The sequence below is a fragment of the Phocoena sinus genome, chromosome 4 (genome assembly GCF_008692025.1).
Source record: "Phocoena sinus isolate mPhoSin1 chromosome 4, mPhoSin1.pri, whole genome shotgun sequence".
NCBI lineage: Eukaryota > Metazoa > Chordata > Mammalia > Artiodactyla > Phocoenidae > Phocoena > Phocoena sinus.
Window position 1 is genome coordinate 82884414 of NC_045766.1, and position 20003 is coordinate 82904416.

At 42.8% G+C, this 20003-nt stretch overlaps 1 protein-coding gene across 1 annotated transcript in view; it reads right to left on the bottom strand.

Annotated features, from left to right (window-relative positions):
* Window positions 1-20003, bottom strand: part of GAP43 (growth associated protein 43) — a 92006-nt gene that overhangs the window by 39228 nt on the left and 32775 nt on the right. Inside the window, exon 2 of the mRNA XM_032630742.1 lies at window positions 1447-2056. Within this exon, the coding sequence (XP_032486633.1) occupies window positions 1447-2056 (610 nt within the window). The remainder of the gene's footprint in view (window positions 1-1446; window positions 2057-20003) is intronic.

Below are 20003 nucleotides of genomic sequence, written 5' to 3' on the forward strand. Positions count from 1 at the left end.
TATAGTTAGAATAGAGAGTTAAGATGAGCCACTGGTAGAAAGAGGTGTGTGCTTAATCTGAAGTTAGATAATGCTAATAACAATAATAGTTAATATAATCTGGCTGTTTACTCACAGAATTTGGGGGGTAAAATGAAAGAAGTAGACCAGAAAATATCTAGAATAATCTTCCATTATCCTGCAGTATCTAATGTGGAGAGATGGATATCATGGTAAATATTCAATAATTACTTTCTCAATCTAATGGTCAGATAGCAAGGCATTTCCCAGAGCATCCTCATGGAGTAGGTGTTTTCCCGAGGGCACAGTGTGGTCCAGTCCAAATTTGGGTCCTTGGACACATAGTGGGTTAAATCACTAAATTCTAAAGGAGTAAACCCAACCTTTTCAACTGGCACAGAAGCAACTTTATCTTTAATGTTTGGGGCTGAAAGGTATTCATGGGTCACACTAGGCTAGAGAAAGACCTTGGAGACCGTTGGCCTCCTTCACCACTATGGATGGGTTGGAGTGGAGGGACAGATCTAGTGCTGAGGGGTGAAGTTCCCTTAAATTTATCTTGTACTGTGAATGCTTTATTCCAATTCTGCACAGGCTCTTTGGGCAATAATAGTGAAAACACTCCAGGTTAGAGCTCTAAACCAAAGAGAATCTAGGAACTTTTTAAAATCACAGTCAACCCTCAATTATGTATGTGTATGGTAGAAGGTAGTGTCTTTGATAATAAAATGATAATTTATGTTTGACTTCACAACGTGTTCTATATTTGGGGTTTTTCTTTTGTTTTTGGCAACATCAACAGACTTATTTTCCTAATTAGTCTGACCCCGATTAAGGTTACAATTAACATTCTCTGAGCGTACATACACATATGCACACTGCTCACCAATTGATGGGGGAGAACGCCCAGAAGCATATTGTGGGCTAGGAATAGGTGGTCTGAGAGTATGTTTTAGCTGCTGGTAATTCACAAACTACATCATCTGAATCAATAGGGAGTTGGCTGCATTTACACCAGGCACTTCCCAGAGCTAAATAATCACATTAGCTAATTCCCATCCATAAAATATATGTAGCCTCAGTAATTACTTATTAAACTATGTCTATCCAGCACACAGAATATTTTTTTCAACCAGGATTACCTAGTTTTACTCTTTATGCCAATCCAGTTAACAAGGTAATTGTCAGACCTGTCTAGTACCAGCTGCTACACAAACCTGCCCAAGTTCTTTCTCAGGCTTGGAGATATTTGGGAACGTAGTGGCCAGAGTTAGCTCTCAGCCCTGCCACTGTGGGGAATTCAGCGCAGCTTCCCTTGATTTCCTGAATACACCTTCTAGAAATGTCCCCTCTCCCTTGAAGGCACAGGGGGCCTGGCCTTCCAAATAAGCCCCCAGGTACGGGTGGCCTGGCCCCCCATGGCGTCTGACCCTGGAGGTCGCTCACCTATCTTCTCCTCCACTTGGCTGCTCTCCGCAGTCTCCGATGGAGGCTGGGCTGTTGCCTTGGCAGCAGCATCCTCTGCGGCAGGGGTGGTGGCGGCAGCAGCAGCAGTGACAGCAGCAGGCACGTCGGCTTGTTTAGGCTCCTCCTTGGCTGGCGCGTCTTCGGCCTTGGAGGACGGCGAGTTGTCAGTGGAAGCTTTAGTGGCACTTTCTGTCTCAGCAGAGCCGGCCTTCTCCTCCGAGGGGGCAGGAGCCTGGGGCGCTGCCTGCTCTGTGGCAGCCTCGGGGGCGCCCTCCCCCTTCTTCTCCTCGGAAGGAGTTTCGCCCGCTTTGCCGGTCTCTTCCGGCTTGGGGCCGGCGGCTGGGGCCGCTTCAGCGGGAGTGGAACCTTCTCCCTCCTTCTTCTCCGCACCCTCAGCGACGGGGGCTTCATCCTTCTCATTCGCCTCCGCCTCAGCGGTTGGGGCATCACCCTTCTTCTCTCCTTTGAGCTTTTTCCTCGTTATGTGTCCACGGAAGCTAGCCTGAATTTTGGTCGCGGCCTTATGAGCTTTATCTTCTGGTTTGATGCCATCTTGTTCAATCTTTTGGTCCTCATCATTTTTTTCAACCTTTATGGAGAAAAGGGGGGGAAAAAAGGAGAGATGGAGCAATGTTCTTTTCCTTCAAATCACAGCATTCAATAAGTGCATACTGAATGGCTTATTCTGTGCCAGGCTCCATACTTGGAGTTAAGAAATCAGCAATACCCTGGAAATTCAAACCAAGCCCCCTCTCTTTCTGATGAAGAATTTAGGAGAGAACACATTAGTTTCTGGGAAAATTAGGTCCTTCTGGCCTTCCAGAATCACTGGCATTATTTTATATGTCTTTCTTCCCCCAACTGAATGTCTCTCCTTTGCTAAACTTAAATCAGCCTTTTTGTGGATGTACTTTGACAACTCAAGTCCACCCAGCCTAGGTTTTCATCAGTGACCTCTGAAAGATATTGGTTTTTCAGGGTTTCTGAGAGGGTCCCTGTGAAAAACTTATGATTTAAAAAAATATTGTGGAAAAGCCTATTTGTTTCCCCAAGATTTCAGGTCTCATCAGGAAACCAGTAGGTTCGGGGCAAAGAATATGGTTCAGGTTTAAACAGCAAATTCCATCAGGGTCTTGTGCAAAATGCAGGTGAGTTCCAGGGCTTTGAGGGGTTTGTTCAGGATGTGACAAGTCAGAATGCTGGTCACAAAATGATGTCTGCTTTCCTCTGTGTGTGGTCCAACATCAGTAATGAACATACCAGGCCTTCAAAATTTGAATTCAGAAAATGGTCATTATTCCTGAGTTTTAAAAAAAGAGTGGAAAACACTGCTTCTGCTTTTGAAAGAGTGGCATATATTCACTAAATCACAATTTCTTATTCCCAAAGCAATTTAAACTTAAAATTAGTTTTATATTATCATCAACAGAGCCATCCTAGCACTGAAGGCAAGAGACTAGAATACAAAATTTTTACCATTTGATCATGTTACAACGTAACATAGGCTGCAAATAACTTTTTTCCACATGGAAATTAAATCACAGGATAGGAATAGAAGGTATAGTCATGAAAAGAAATGCCTAGGCAAGTACTCAGAATTCTATATAGCTCCGTTGCCCACTATGGTGCCCCAGTGTGGTCACTTATAACCCCCATATAGCCATTATATTAGTTTCAGGTATACAACACAGCAATTCAACATTTGTATATATTGCAACAATAAGTCTGGTTAACTTCTGAGAACACTGTCTTAGCAATATGGAAATACAGCAGTGAACAATGCAGCAAAAGACCAATAATTAAAGAATGCTTCTCATGTACCAAGTCCTCTGCTTGGCCCCAGTCTCGACCTTGGCCTGACCTTGGCTTTTGCTCCAGTTTAGGATGCAAGTCACAGCAGGCCAACACAAGGCATGCTTTCCACCTGTCATACAAGCTCTGCCCGAGGGACCCAGATCCTGTTCATCATGATGTAGACCTGTCTGACATTCTTTGGACAAGCATATGGGTCTGTATTGCTTAGGTCCATCAACATGCTAGTGCGTATACAAAGGTATTTTTGAAAATAAGTTGCATGTGAGAGTAAAAGCAGGATTAATAAATTTCCAGTAAAACTCAAGACAAGTTTCTCTTCTTCCTCAGTTAATGGTGCATGTATCCATACAAAAAATGAAGGAGTGCATGAAAGCACTTTGGAAGGGCCCATTCTGCTGCCTCTTTCCAGTGCCATGCTGCCACACTGCTCAGTGCTCTGATACACTACCACCTTCCCGCTCTACTACTGCTCTTGATGACTCCTACTGGGGTGCACACAACACGATCTGGGGCACGGGAGCAGCTGTCCCTGCCAGGAGCTCTCTGCTCAGAGATGGAAGCATAACCCTCTGAAATTAATAGTTATGAATGGAGCATGCAGCCAAGATGTTGTTAATTTATTTTACTCTATCTTGCATTTTCTGAATGAGGCACCATCTTACATGATAGGACATCTGCACTTGGGCCTTGATGCCCAGTGGTTCTTTAATACAACTACTGCTCCTTGTGAAGGTAAACAAACCAATTCTTTCAGAGTAGACAAGTGGACAGAAAAAACCCTCTGGTGACTCAAGAAAGCTACATCACCCTTTTCTCTTTAAGAACACAGAGAAAAGGAGATGAAACTTAAAATGCTAGAAAACATAAAAAGAAGGAAGCCAAGAGTCTGAATGACATAAAGAAGATACTTTACAAGGATAAAGGAAGAGTCCCTCTAAGTTCTTTACACCTCCAACTCCAATCTCTCTCTCTCTCTCTCTCTCTCTCTCTCTCTCGCTCGCTCGCTCGCTCGCTCTCTCTCTCTCTCTCAATTTCTCAGATCATCTGCCACTGTAACTTTCCACATGATCAGGACTTAAGCTTCTGTGCACAGCCTCTATGTTGAAATGACTATTTAGAAAGGCTCAGACTAGACTTGGGTGCCAAGATTGTGGGATCAGTCTCACCTGAAAAATCCAAGAGTATAAGGGACACAAGACAGAAAGGTGTGGGCAGGAAGGGAGAGAATGTGAAAAACCATAGTTAGGAGAGAAGTGAGACAATCCTGCAAGAGCTGGATACCCAAGTAGGTGATCAAAGTACCCCCACAGGCCTGCAGCTTCTCCAGGAGGAATTGCTGGGCCACTTAATATTATTAGAGATTTAGTGGAATTGGATTTTAGAAATTGGTTGAAAATAGACAACTAATACAAATTGTACAGATAGAGGGAAAGAGACAGAGACAAGAGGGAAGGGGAAGAGAAGGGAAGAGAGGGGAAGGAAGGGGAGAAGGGGAGTGGGAAGGAAGGGAAGGGAGGGAGGAAACCAGCCTAAGATGAGGTGATTGAACAGAGGCATCTAGAAATAAGAATATTTTAAGTTAAAACTGGGTCTTAGGCCAGACAATTCTGGATGTGTTTGTCTTTCTTTTATACCTGTAATTAATTCCATAAATACGGCTTAAACTACAGGTTATTTTCTGGTAAAATTCCTTTCACAGTGCTAGAGGTAATTGCATTGGGAGTGTATTTTGCTGAGAGAGGTGACAATAATAAAGAGAACATTTCCTAAGACTGGCTGTGGGGGAACCCCAAGATGTCAGGCTACATAGACCTTTTCCCAGCTGGAAATAGAAGAGCTTGCCTAAAACAAAGAGCATGTGAGCCCAGAGAAACTGGAGATTACTCACTACATTCAGCACAACCCTTTTAGCTTCTAAAAGGGAAAAACTGTGCCCTGAAAAGTTGTCGCTTGTTTCACTTGATAGCATGAGTGAATCAGTCAGTGGCCCCGTTTGTATTTGAACTCAGGTCTTCTCCCCTCCCACCCAACCCCAGGTCCAATTTTATTGCATCCATGACCTAGAACAACTTAGTCTTTCTTGTAGCCAATTGTGCATAAAGCATCGTCAACATCCTGATTCATCTATTCATTTAGCAATACTGAGTGCCTATGCTGGCACCACAGACACACTAGTGAGCAGACAGAGACTGTATCTATCCACACAGGACTCTTTTTTAAATACACTTAAAAAAAAATAAGCTCATAGTATTTAACAATCAATAATTTCCCAGGAATTCAAGGAGACACCCGACATTACACCTGTCTATAAAGCAAGGCCAATAGTCTAAATATGTCAGTTAGAGATGGAGGAAGTCCAGAAAAAAGGGGATCCTGGTACTTAATGGCTAAAAAGAGTTAGTTCATACTCTCATAAAAATAGATTTATTTTTTAAACTCAGCGTTGCCACAAACAAGCTTTGTGCTGAGCTCTGATAAAATTCTTTCATTTTTACATGGAATTGTTGCTATCCATGAATTAACTAATGTGGACATGCCAATGCAGTTCCTTACGTGTAGGAAGAGGATCATTTTTAGTTGCCATACTTTTTTTTCAGGAATCTTCATTGTTATAGTTTAGAATTTTTACTGATTAATTTGTTCAGGAACTCTGTAATTTATGAAGTCTTAAAGGAAACCAAGTATGGGAAATGTTAACTGTTCAACCAAGGCTAAAACCTTGGATGAATATTGGTTTGAAGAAGATGAAGGGTACCATTCTACTAAGTTGCTGGGATCTGGTCAAATTTTAAAGTCCATTAGGTGAAAGGGCAATACTTTTCATCAACGTTTAAGAATCACAGATAAGAAAGCCAAATGTAAGAAGTACTATTTCATACCCAACATTGTTGCTCTGGTTAGTAGTTTCCTTTTCCTCTTGGGGGAGGAGAGAGTGAACAAATTAGGATTCAGTCTAAGATGTCCAAAATTTGCATTTATTATGTTCCAAAAGAGCTTTAGGCAAAAAAATCTATAAATGCCTAACTTTCAGGACTTAAAATAACGTCATCCATTCATCTGGGACACTTCAATTCATTTAACTATTTCTAATTATCATAGGAATACTTCAACCTTCCAAGCACAGAAAAATGTGGCCTGAATCTACTTCTGCTAGGTCTAAACACTACGATGATAATACTTCAAATTTTCTCTGAAACAGGATTGAATTTTAAATGCTTTTAAAAATCATTAGTGTGCACCACTTCTTCTTTCTAAGAACATCTTTAGTAAACCAAAATATTTTCAATTTGATTGAGCAAAGGATATTTCCGAGAAGCAAAATTGAAAGGCCAGGGATATCAGAACCAGAATAAAGTGTGGATGGATATGTATGAATCTAACAAATACCTACTTATGGCTCACTCTAGTTTTTATTAATAATTTAGTGAGGTGAAATTCACATAAGAAAATTTCACTCTATTTTTCAGCTTAGTTGGCTTCGAGCACAGTTGAAAGCATATACTTCAGGAGAAATGTCCAAGTATTAAAGAAGCTCCCAGTGGAGCTTCTGTACCTGCTTTGAATCTAGTCAAAGATCAGAAGTCCAGAGAACGGCCCCTTATGGAGGAGCCAAAGGAGGATGGGCAAACCTTCTCCAGTTCTGTAGCGGAAGTGTCTTCAGGTTTCTGGGCAGTTCTAGGGAAGAAGGTGTCATTTAAAAGATGAATAGGCACAGCTGGGATACAGGGGTCCCTTAACACTCAATGTGGTTTGAAAATCCAACTAACAGTGTGAGGGGATGGGGGGCAGGATGCAAGTAGGTATAATGAAACATTTGTGCATTTGCCAGCAATGGCTACCATTTTTTTAACTCTGATTTTCAGTCCAGTGAAGAGTCTTCTTTTACTTCCTGGGCAGGTGGGAGCACTGACATATGACAACTGAGCAATTCTCCAGGGGAACGTGAGACATCAAGAGTGACTTTGCAAATCCTGGCACAGTGGTAGCGAGGGGATTCTCTTTTCCACTTCAGATGAAGTGTGCAGCAAGATGCTGCAGCTCCACAGTCCTAATTAAGTGGGCAAGAAATGCTCATTGATTGGCTGACTATATAGAAAACCAAATATCCCACATTGGAAACTGGAATAGTAATGTGAACTTTTCAGAAAATAGCTGGTGATCAAAAGATGGGTCTTCAGCTCACTTTCATATATTATTTATTTAACATGTAGAGCCCAGCTACTTCCTAAAGAATATGAAGCGGCATATTCAACCCAGTATAAAGTACTTCTGGTGGAGAACTCAGTTTCCATTCAAAAGACTTATCTTTTATTTTATTTTTTATATGTAGAACTCCAGCTGTCCCACAAAGATGGAGATGAGGCAAAGAGCATATTACCACTGGCACCTTCTAACAGACAGAAGTCAGCAAATGAAACACTTTGTCTATTTCATTCACACCTGAATCTCCAGTTTCTAGAATGGTGTCCGGCATATAGCAGATGCTCAATTAATATTTGTTGAATGAATCCAAAATTTGAACCTCTCAATTAGTGCCATTTCAGAAAGATGATGATAGGCAAATTAATATGGGATTCCATTTTGTCAACTTTTAATACCCTTCATTTCCCAGTGATGGACTTCAAGAGCATCCGTCTAAGACAGGTATATGTTTCCCCAACACCTAACTGAGGAACTGACTTCATGCAGTGAGGTTGAACAAAGAAGCCAATTATGGAAATAAAGGTACAGGGGTCAGACAAGGAGAGAAGGCACAAAATGACATTGATAATAATCATTTTAAAAGCACTTGGAAATAAATCTAAGATATAACACCTGACATTCATTTTCTCCATGGGTTGTCTGGAATCATAGCAATCAAATTATTTTTCAAATATATATCTCTGCTTCTTCATAAGTTAAAGAGGTGAAAATATTCATAGAGGATTGTTGAAGACTCTCTCCTTCCCTCTGTTTAGAGTTGATCTGTATAATGAGCCCCATGTCCTACTAAGGTTGTAGGCTGGAGATGACTAGTCCCTCAGATATTCAAGGAAGGAAGCCCCTCTTTCTCAGATGGGGGCTGGGAAGATGCACATACTTATGAGATGAGGCACATACGTATGCTGGTCTATCTCTCAGGACTCACGCTAGACAGAATAATTTGACTAAACTCTTTCAGAAAAGCTTTAGGTACAGCAAACAGAGATATAAGTCACCTAACTGAACAAAGGGTCAAAGTCAGTGATGCCTAGGCAAATACCTGCTGAGAGTCAACTCTGAAAGGAAGGGGCTCGACCGTTGAGCAGCAAAAGCAGACCCCCTGATGAGAGTTGCTGACTGTAGTTCACTACCTCTGCTAGTGTTCACTACGGTTACTAGTGTTCACTACCTCAACAAGTCGTTCACTACCTCTTAAGTGGCACACTGGAAGGAGGGAGAGGTGGACAAGGTGAGGGGATACTAAACCTTGCTCTGGGAGAGGTCTCGGTGCCTACAGTGGCCACTGAGCTGGGAACAAGATAGAGGGACTCCCTATCAGGCTGCTGAAGAGGCTGGACTCACACACCAGACTATGAGAGGGACTGTGAGGCTTTTGCTAACAACTGGGGAAAGACAAGAGAATAGCAGGCAGCCAGTACATCTGGGAAAAGATAGAAAAGCCACCTAACCAGCAGACAGACCATTTTACCACCATCACAGGTGAATTCCACCCAGTTGAACATTCCCAAGAGCAAACCACACCCCAAGCTGCTGGAGAAGGTGCTCAGAGCCAACCAGCAGGAAGAGAAGGCCCAGCTAACTCTGCCAAAAACTGCCTTCCTTTCAGGTATGATGCCACAAAATGTCTCTGGTTGGATGTTCAGGAATATAAAACATGATGAGATAAATATTTAATTAAATTGCTATTTCTTCCTACTCTACTGGATAGTGATTATTGATTTACTTTTTCTTAATTAAACCTTTTTCATTATGAAATGCAATTTATTACATTCTAAGTCAGCAGTACCTGATAAATTTTGTTCAGCGAACAAGTGAGTGAGAGAGACATTCCTCATCCGCTCTACTATATGCCTTTCTCCAAATATTGTCACTGTTGGTCTGTTTATCTTGTTTTTTCCTTCTCTGTGCTTATGTTCTCCTGACTTACATTTGTATTTCATTTTTCACTGACTCTTCCCCTGGACTATAAACTCTCTGGAAGCAGGACCTTGTCGGTTTTGTACAATCCTCAAAGCCTTGGTGGCTAAAACAGTGCTGGCACATGGCTGATGCTCCAAAAATATTTATTTGGAGTTGTTGTTAAGTAACTATGTGCCGTGTTATGTTAGTGATCAGAGAGCATGTAAATGGGCAGTACACAGCCAACTGGCTGGGTATCAGTGCTTCTCTCTGGGAAACTAATGCTCTGGGCCTTCGTCAAACTGTTCTCCAGCAGCCATAACCCTCTCTCTTACTTTTTTTTTTTTTTTTTTTTTTTTGCGGTACACGGGCCTCTCACTGTTGTGGGCTCTCCCGTTGCGGAGCACAGGCTCCGGACGCGCAGGCTCAGCGGCCATGGCTCACGGGCCCAGCCGCTCCGCGGCATGTGGGATCTTCCCGGACCGGAGCAGGAACCCGTGTTCCCTGCATCGGCAGGCGGACTCTCAACCACTGCGCCACCAGGGAAGCCCCCGCCTCTTACTTTTATAATGAGTATACCACATATAAGTTAGTATTTCAGTTCATTTCTCATCATAACAATGTGAGGAACACATCACTGTGCCTGTTTTATAATCGAGGTAAATTAGGAAACAGAAAGGAGCTCAGTGTGATGCAGCTTCTAAAGACCAGGCCTGCCCTCAAGCCCACTCCATGTTTAGTGCTTTTTAAAATAGATTGTAGGAAGCTAATATTCCCTGGTGGGTAAGAACATGGGCTGTAGAGTTAGATATGTATAGGTTCAAATCACAGCTCTGCCACTTAATTACCAGCTCTTGACCTTGGGTAAGATAACTTCAGTTTCTTTATCTGTAAGATGGGGGAGTAACAGGGCTATCTCACTGGATTGTTGTGAGGATTTTATGAGTTAATATATATAAAGTACTTAGCACAGTCCCTGACATATTTTACGTGCTCAAAAAGGGACAGCTAATTTTCTCATCATAATCATTGTCATCATCACCCTCATCTCAGAGTAATTTCTACATTACCATTACTGAGTCCACGAGAACTTATTCATCCTCAGAGAGATAAGCAAAAAACCATCTAAAGTATGCCACATACTTAATCTAGTTCTTTCCTATCCTTGGGAAGGGGGCAAATCTGTCTACACTGTCAAGGATAAATCCCACTCTTCTACCACCTAACACACACCAACCCTCTCTAATCTTATCCATGTCTAAACCTCTACCTGGTCCAGCAACTTGGTGATGGAAATTCACTTAGACCAGAAGTCTGTTCATTCTCAAAATATATACCTTTTACCTGACATCCCTCATCCCACAAAAATAAATCTCATATAGCTACTATGTCATATTTCTATCTCACCATCTGGGTATATGCCTTCCACATTCAAGAAAACAACCACCCTGCAGGTTCTGAGAGCTCCTCTATTTACACATCATTGGTAAAAGCTGTGGATGCAGACACCAGACACTTCGTGGGGAATTAGCTTAGAAGCATGTGGCCCTGAGGAAAGAGGGACATCGAGATTTGGGATGTCCAGTTCTACCCAGTGTACCCGCATTGGCTAGTTAGTGAAGCCTCTCCGAGTGTCAGTGTACGTAATATGCAGGGGGGTACATAACATGTCATCAGAGCGCACGTCATCATGAAGCCTAGCTGATGGGAGCTGGAGAACTCGAGACGCTTTAAAAAAAATGACAGTAACTTGAATTTTTATATTCCAGGTTATGAAGTACTTTCCACCTCATAAAAAAGTTCCTCGAGGAATTACAATGAAGTAGGCTGAGCAAGTGTGCTATCCCCTTTGTAAAATGAAGAAACCAAATCCCGGATTGATGGAAGGCCCCACAAATGCTAGAACAGGTCTTAAACCTAGGCCTCCAATCTCCCTACATTTTAAGGAACCTAACAGAGAATTCAGTCTAAGAATTGAACACTAAACACTCAGAAAAAGAAAAAAGAAAAAGAAAAAAGTGTCACCGAATATGTAGCAATCCTAATATCAGTACTGAGACTAGTTGAATTACTTTTTAATGAACAGAATTGGTCTATATTTCTGATCTTATAACAGAGGTGGCTCCAGAATCTCTATATAGGAGGAATTGGGGGCAGGAACATGTTTGAAAAGGGGAACTAGGTGATTTTTCTTGAAATTGCAGTGGCACAGCAAGCATATTTCTTTGTACAATATGCTTATATCTAGGAGGTGGGATGATTTTGCAGAGACATTGCTATCTGTCAACAATAGTTTGCAGATGCCTTAATGGTCTGTATCAATCACCAGGTAAGTGATTGCACATTTAGAACAGTACCTGAGAAATCTAAAGAAAAAAAAGAGCAGGTATGTTTTCTTTCTGATTCTAGAAGATATGTTGTTTTATTCTTCCATGCGTGGAAAAAACAAATGAATGTTTTTGGTGGAAAGAGGTAAGGATGTCAGGTAAATGGTGTACAGTTTCAAGAAAAATAGACTTATTTCTATTTTAACTGGATTTCGATCCCCAAGCTGTTGGATAGTTGAAGGGCAAATACACAAAACTCTAGAAAAATCTGTAAATCATACCTGAGTCTAAATTTGCTAATGTTATTCTTGTCATTCTTCTTTTCTTGCCTCTCCCTTTGTTTTTGGCATCAAATTCTCTCTAAGTCATCGGGCACTGACATTCATTGATTACATGGTTTGGCATAACTTTTTGCTCAAACGAGTTCAAATTCTGGTTCAGCCATGGCTCAGATGTGTGACCTGGAATAAATTTCTTAATTTGTTTAGAATTCGGCTTCTTCATCCCTCATACTGGGATACTAATATGTACTGTGCAGAATTTCTTGAGGGTGAAAGAAAATAGTATTTTTAAAATGCCTAGTATTTAAGAACTCAACAAATAATTGCCTAGAAGAAGACCATACAAGTGAAGTGAAAATTGCTGCTTTCTGGAGACTAGGGATTGGGTGCATTATTTGATAAATATTTTATGGTTTTCTATCTCTGATAGCTTATGGAGGAATTTTTCAGGACTATGCATATTTCATAAAAATAATAAATGATCTCCTAAAAAAAAACCTCTTTAAAGGTACTATAAAGTACCCTCAGATCCTTGCAGAAAATAATTCTAATAATAAATTGAAAAATTATATAGTACTATGTGCCAACTACTCTTCTAAGCACTTTATTATATGCTTTATATATATACACACACAAATAGATTTATTAAATTTAATTCTAGTGAAGCTATGCAATGGGTACTATTATTTTACAGGTGAAGGGGCTTAGGCACAGGGACATTAAATAACTAAATCACACAGCTAGTAAGCAGCAGAGCCAGGATTTGAACTCAGGTTGCACGTGAGGTAAGATGACCCTAGGAAGACAGGGCTGGTCTACTCTCTGTAGACATTTTCTCCAGGCTCCCAGGCAGGGTGAAAAGTGGAGTGCAGGCTGGGAGAATCCAGAGCATGACTTTGTCACTGCCAGTGCCTGCCAAGGCTGAGCTAGTTACCAGTGTCTAAAAGACAGCTTCAGAGCTGTCACCCCAATTTCATCTTCCCCTGTCAAAATCTCTTTACAGTAGAAAAGTACAAATACATTTTCAAAGCAGGGACTATGGTATCATGACCTCATCGCCCAGGCGATGCTGTGACTCATTTTCCTTGTGAAGATCTTGACAGGGAAGATTCACACTTGAGACGTTGAGAACAGCCTAGAGACCAGGTTTGCTATTAATTCTGAAAGCAGGAGCAAGAAAATATAAGAGAGCAGAGAAAGCAATACTGGGGGAAGTGTGGGGGGAGGGCCTCAGGTCAGGAATCATGACTAATTCAATGAGAAAAGCAGGTGAATAAACTGGAGTCACTCTTATGCTTATCAGAGGGAAGGGGCTGAGCAGGTGGTAAAGATTTATTCCCGAGGCTGAGGATTTAAATCCAGCCGGAGTTCCTGAAGTAAACATTGCCTTTTTCTTAAACCAAGTATCCCTGTTACTTGACTCACAATTGTACTGAGGCAGATAGGGAAATCTATCTAGAACTGTTCCATGGACGTCATACTTGTTGCTCTGACTATATTCTCAAAAAATATCATACTGGGCTTCCCTGGTGGCGCAGTGGTTGAGAGTCCACCTGCCGATGCAGGGGACACGGGTTCGTGCCCCGGTCCGGGAAGATCCCACATGCCGCGGAGCGGCTGGACCCGTGAGCCATGGCCGCTGAGCCTGCGCGTCCGGAGCCTGTGCTCCGCAACGGGAGAGGCCACAGCAGTGAGAGGCCCGCGTACCACAAAAAAAAAAAAAAAAAAAAAAAAAAAGCATACTATTTATGCCAAACAGCTCCTTGCAGGAGTTTAGTGATGGTGTTCATCAGGGCACAAAGAACCAGCTTTGTGGTTCTGCAGGGGGAAAACACTGCACCCTTTGAAGCCATCAAAGAGAGAAAATTCCCTCTTATCTGTTTTTGAAACTAGGTAAGCAAATTCTCCAACTTCTGGGTTAATCCAGATGAACTTACCTTCCAAGGATTTATGATAACCTGATCTTTGAGCCAGAACAATTAGGCTGGGTAATTGGGTAAAATTAAGGAGGTATTAAGTCTGATTCTGAGGTCTTAAAGTCAATGAAAATTCCTTTCCTTTCTTCTTGATGCAGAGACAACTATGAGATGTGCCATAACCCTCTGATATGACCCAAAGAGCCACACAGAACACCAAGTACGTGCCCGGCACTGTGAAACTCCAAAAAACGGGGGGCTTTACAGACGTGTAGTAACATGGGGAAGCCCTGTCCTGAACTCCAGAGTTCCAGTAAGGTAGAATGATGCAACCACTCTTCCCACAATTCTGATTTACTGATCGGAAATCAATGATACTCCTACATCAGCTCAGGACTAGACCCAAGACTAAGATTAAAGATTCCCAGGGCTATTCAGTAGCTATCTCTCCCTTTGGCTGGGGCAACTTGATGACTCTAGGTTAGAATAATTCCCTAGCTTCTCCCAAAGCTGAAGTCATAGCAAAAGTCATATCAAACCCTGGTACCTGCCTGGTACCTCTGCAGCCTCTAGTAAGTGGGTGCACATCAGCCTGGCCGTGCAGCCCAGAAACGTACAACAGAAGGTTTAAATCACTGTGGAGAATCAAGGTAATAACGGCATAGCTGGTGGCAGTAGCGGAGTGGGTGTACAGGAAAGGCACAGACAAAGATTCTCCTTTTACCAAATGTCTGAAATTCCACCTTGGAACATTATTCCCTTATTTTAAGGTTTAAAACAGACACTGAAAGCTAACCCTATAGAAGCTCTCTTAATTGGTCTGTCTTCCACTCTACGCTACATACTGTATGAGACTAGGCTAAAATAGAGTTATGGTTTCATCATAATGTGGTCTCCCCCTCCCCCTAAAAAAACCTTTAAATATTCCCACTGTTTAGCAAGCTAAGAAGATATGCATTGCTTCAGCATTCGAGAAATTCATGGAATGGACCCAGGCTGCCTTTCCTGCTTCTCTCATGAGCACACCCGTTACTTTAGCTAAGTAGATCCACACGCTGCTCACTGAACACACTCCTCGCTCCAAAAGTCTGTGGCCTGACTTACAATTTGGCCCTCCACAGACATCTTTCCTTCTTGCATTTCTGCTGAAACCCCGCACACACTTCATCACTCTGTTTGTGAAACTAGGTAAGCAAGTTCTTACCAATCCTTACCTTGTTGGCTGGAGAGTTTTCTTGCATCCTCCTAAATGGGCAGTCCAGAGATCAGCAAACTTTTTCTGCAAACGGCCAGGTAGTAAATATTTTTGGCTTTCTGAGCCATAAGGTTTCGGTCACAACCACTCAAGTCTCACTGTGGCAAAAATAAGCTATAGCTGCTACCTAAATGAATGAGCATGGCTGTGTTCCAATAAAACTTTATTTATGGACAGTGAAATTTAAATTTTACATAATTGTAAGGGATCATGAAATATCATTACTCTTGATTTTCTGTCAACCATTAAAAAATGTAAAAGCCATTCTTAGCCTGAAAGGGTACTTTGCCAATTTCTGGGGCAGGGTTTACCTTTATGTTAAACTCCTCCGGCGGCTCACTAAAAACTGCTTTTCACTCCTTGAGTTGTGGCTTTTTTGCATGGTCGTAATGGATGTACTTATTCTTCAAACTTTCCATTACTCTGTAAACTCTCTGAGGACAGGAATATTGTCATCTTAATAGAGGCTGTGATATTGTGATTTATAATAAAATAATATATTGATCTTCATCCCTATTTTTGACACAGAGCCCCTAAAGCCCTTGGAATTTCCTTTAATGAGAGCAATAAAGGTGTCTTTTGTTATATTAATGAGGTGACTGGGTGGGAAAACTATCCATGTGATTAGAGTGTTGGAACTTTCAGTCCCACCCTCTGACCTCCTGGGAGAAGAGAAGGGCTGGATGTTGAATCAATAACCAATGGCCAGTGGTTTCATCAATCATGCCTGTGTAATGAAGCCTCCATACAAAACCCAAAACAGGGTTTGGAGAGCTTCCAGGTTGGTGAACATGTGGAGATTTGGGGAGAAAGGCACGCTCAGAGAGAGTGTGGAAGCTCCGCACCCTTTCCCCATACATTGCCCTAAGCATCTCTTCCATCTGGCTGTTCTTGAGTTATATCCTGTTATAATAAACCAGTGAACTAGTGAGTAAATGGGCTTCCTGAGTCCTGTGAGCCGCTCTAGCAAATTAATCAAATCCAAGGAGGGGGTCATGGGAACCTCAGATTTATAGCCAGTCTATCAGAGGTACAGGTAATAACGTGGACTTGCAATTGGCATCCTGAATTGGAGGGGGTCGTTGGAACCTCCAATTTGTAGCCAATCAGTTAGAAGCACAGGGAGCAACAAGGGCTTGTGACTGGTGTCTGAAGTGGAGAGTGTCTTGCGACACTGAGCACTTTACTAGTGGAATCTGCTATCTCTGGGTAGATTGTGGTGGAATTGAGTTGAATTGTAGGACACCCAGCTGGTGTCTGGAGAATGGCTGATGGTGTGGGACACCTCCCCACCACCCCGCCACGTTGGAATTGGGTTCAGGACCCTAATTTTAGAGGCTAACATTTATTGATCACTTTGCTAAGGCACTGAGCTAAATGTTTTGTGTGGAAAATCTCATAACAAACGCATGAGGTAGGTATTATGATTGTTATAATGTATAAGTGGTATTACTTTTACAGATGATAAAACGAATACTCGGGGAGGTTCCATATTTAATAAGTGTAGAGCTATGATTTAATTATTTAGGCAGTCAGACCCCAGAGCTCACCTTCTCTACCACTCTACAGACTCCCTACCCCTGTTTCACACAGTAAGGCCTTAATAAAAGTCTGGTGAATGTGTGTTATATTTTGGATTAAATCGTTTCTCTCCTGAGAACAGCTGAAGCTGATAGCAAGAAAGAGTGAAAAAAAGCTCACAGAGCAACTTAAAGAGCCACGGCAGAGCACCTCGGAGGCAGGCAAGCATCAGAGAAGTGAGGAGTGGGTGCCACTGAAGCTTGCCTGCCTTCGGAGGGTCTTGCCCTGTCGTTGCTCAGCTGTTTGCTCAACTCAGAGTGCGCACAGAGGCATTCAGACCTGAATCCCGGTATCACGCGCAGCTGAAGAAGAAGTGCAGGACAGGAGCAACCCGTGGGGAAATGCACAGAGACCTGCTGAGCCCCAGGGGCCGGGCCATGGTTGTGAACATGCAGCACGCCAGCTGCATTCCCAGAAGGAGAGAAATGAGCTGCAGCTGGGAGGCCACTTGTGCGAGAGAAAAAAAAAAAAGACTTTTTTAACCATCAGATTTGAGCAAGTTGCTTATGTGTGAAAGGTTTTGTTGGAAGCAAGTTAAATGGTGCTAAGTCACGAGACAAAAGATCACACCCTCCGGCTCAAGATGCCTGTCTCTAGGGACTGTTTCTAACAGTCTCAGGTCTGGGTGAGGACAAAGCAGTGAAAGACATCCAGATTAGCTGAGGGAGCACAGTGACCTGGTAACACGAAAAACAAGGGCTCCTGAAATCCCCAGGGCTGTTCTATCAGTGAGAAAGGAAAGGCAAGGAGGAAAGATGCTGGCCACAGTTTTGCAGCTCAGCACTTATGGAGTGGCTGCATCCGTACCTCCAAGAGCTGGACAGCAATGTGCTCTCACCCCGCCCCAGATCGTCAGGATCTGCATTTTCACAAATCTTTTGCACATCACAGTGTGAAATGTACTGGCCTGCCATGCTCAGACTAAACACACCTGTCCTGGAAGATCCACAGTTCCTTTTGAATATCTCTTCAAAAGAAAGTATGATTTCAGGGGCTTCCCTGGTGGCGCAGTGGTTGAGAGTCCGCCTGCCGATGCAGGGGATGCGGGTTTGTGCCCCGGTCAGGGAGGATCCCACATGCCGCGGAGCGGCTGGGCCCGTGAGCCATGGCCGCTGCGCCTGCGCGTCTGGAGCCTGTGCTCCGCAACGGGAGAGGCCACGACAGTGAGAGGCCCGCATACCGGAAAAAAAAAAAAAAAAAAGAAAGAAAGTATGATTTCAGAGGTGCCTGTATTATGAAATTCAGAGAAATAAGAAGCAGCAGGTAAACTAGCCAAAGCCCTGAATTTGCAATCAGGAGACTAGGGTTGTAAATCCAACAGGTCCTATCCCAACTGCAACCTCATGGAAGTCTTTTCGCTTCTCTGGGCCTCAGTTTCTGTGTCTGTACACTGAGGGAGTTGACTAGGAGATTCAAGACTCAGACATTCAAAGTATCAAAGTCCTAATTTTGTGCAAATGTATATATGTTCCATTTTTCTATTTCCCTAAATAAAGAGAGCATCAAAGTTGACTGTGACCTAATCCTACTCTGGTACGGACAGCATCTCTCCCATACACTTTAACCTCTACTGTCACTTACCTTTAAAAATTAGTTATATAGTACATTGAACATATCATGAGACTAAGATCTTTCTCAAATGTGCCAGTCCCCAGAAAGAATCACCAAAGTGAGTGAGCACAGAATTTGTCTGCTGGCCAGAATCCTATATATCAAGACTCTTGATTCTGCATAGTTCAAAATGCCTTTACTTGTATGCTCAGCAAACTAGCAAATGACCCACCTTATTAGGAAAGCAGACACCATCTTCCTTTAAGCACCTAATTCCTCTCAGAATGCAAGAGCACATCATTTATCAGTTAGCAAAAAGCTGTGCACCTTCCCCAAAGCCTTTGTATGAGAGAGCAAAGCCTTCTAAAGGAATGCCTTACTTGACATTTTTTAAAGCCAACTTGTCCGTCTGTATGGAAAATCTGAATAAAACCTACTGTCCTAGTTGGGGAGAAAAATAAAAACCAAGACTGCTAAAAATAAATAAATAAAATATGCAAATCACTCATCCCATGCCACAATTGGCTTCAACCTATTTAAACAAGAAAAAGAGGTCAGAACACAGGGAGAGAAAGCTCTAACTCCCATCAACTCCCTACCCTTATCGCTTGCAAATGGGGTGGATCTTCCTTCCTCCGCATCTCCTCAGTTCTCCCAGGTCAAGATAGAGCCAATCCTGCCCAGGGTGCTAGGTCAACAAACAGAAATTTAGATAATTTTCGTGTCCTTGCAAATGATGCGTTTGACCAGAAACAGTGTAACCAGTCAGCCAATCTGGGCTCTATACTTACTTCTTTGTTCCTTATTCTTTATCCTATAAAAGCATCCTGCCTTCTGCCCCGTTTTGCAGGTGTCTGGGCCCTTGAGACCAGAGACTGCTGGCTTCATGAAGTGTTGAATAAAGTTTGACACCTATAAAGAAGACACCTATACTGTCTTCTTTCATCATTTTTAAACAATATTACTGAATGAACGGAAAATACAGGCTGGTGCCATGTTTCCAGACTAAGAAAAAAAGCTCACCGCGGGGTAAATTTGGCCACACCTACACAAGTCATCTCACTTCCCATCTGCTCCAGTTACCCTCCTTCCCCCCAAGCCACCCAAAAGTAACTCATTTGCAATTGTCCGTGGAGCCTGTATTTCACCGTGGGAAATGGAAAGCTCAAATAAGGAAGCCTGCTTATCTTTTTTTTTTTTCAGTGATGAAGGATCATTGTCCCTGGCGCTGACCTTAGCTGATTTTCTTGCCTTTGTTGTACGCTAAAGACAAGGTATTCCTGTTTAGTTTCCAAAGGTCTTTTCCTGCCGATACATAGAAATCTTCCTGCCCGCTGCTCCGCGTCTCCCCACCGCCTGTCCTAGAGAAACAGGTGCCAACAGCCAGAGCAAGGCTAACGTGCTCTTTGTAGCCCCCAAGCAAGGGAAAACTGGGAGGGACAGGAGTGCGACTTGCGATTGACCCAGCTTTCTCTCCTCTGCCTTCCCACCCGCTGTGTAACCTTGAGGTGACAGGGGGCTCGGTTCCTGGAAGCCCTGCGGCTGTGCCGCTGCCGGCTAGAGGTGGTGACGCCCGCGGACTGACGAGGGCGAAGGAGGGAGCCCGCGAATCACCCCCCGACAGGCCTGGGGCGCCGGCTTATGCTTTTGTTGTCCGAGCCGCTGAAAGAAGCAATTATCTCTCAACTAGAGTTTGTGAATGTTCGTT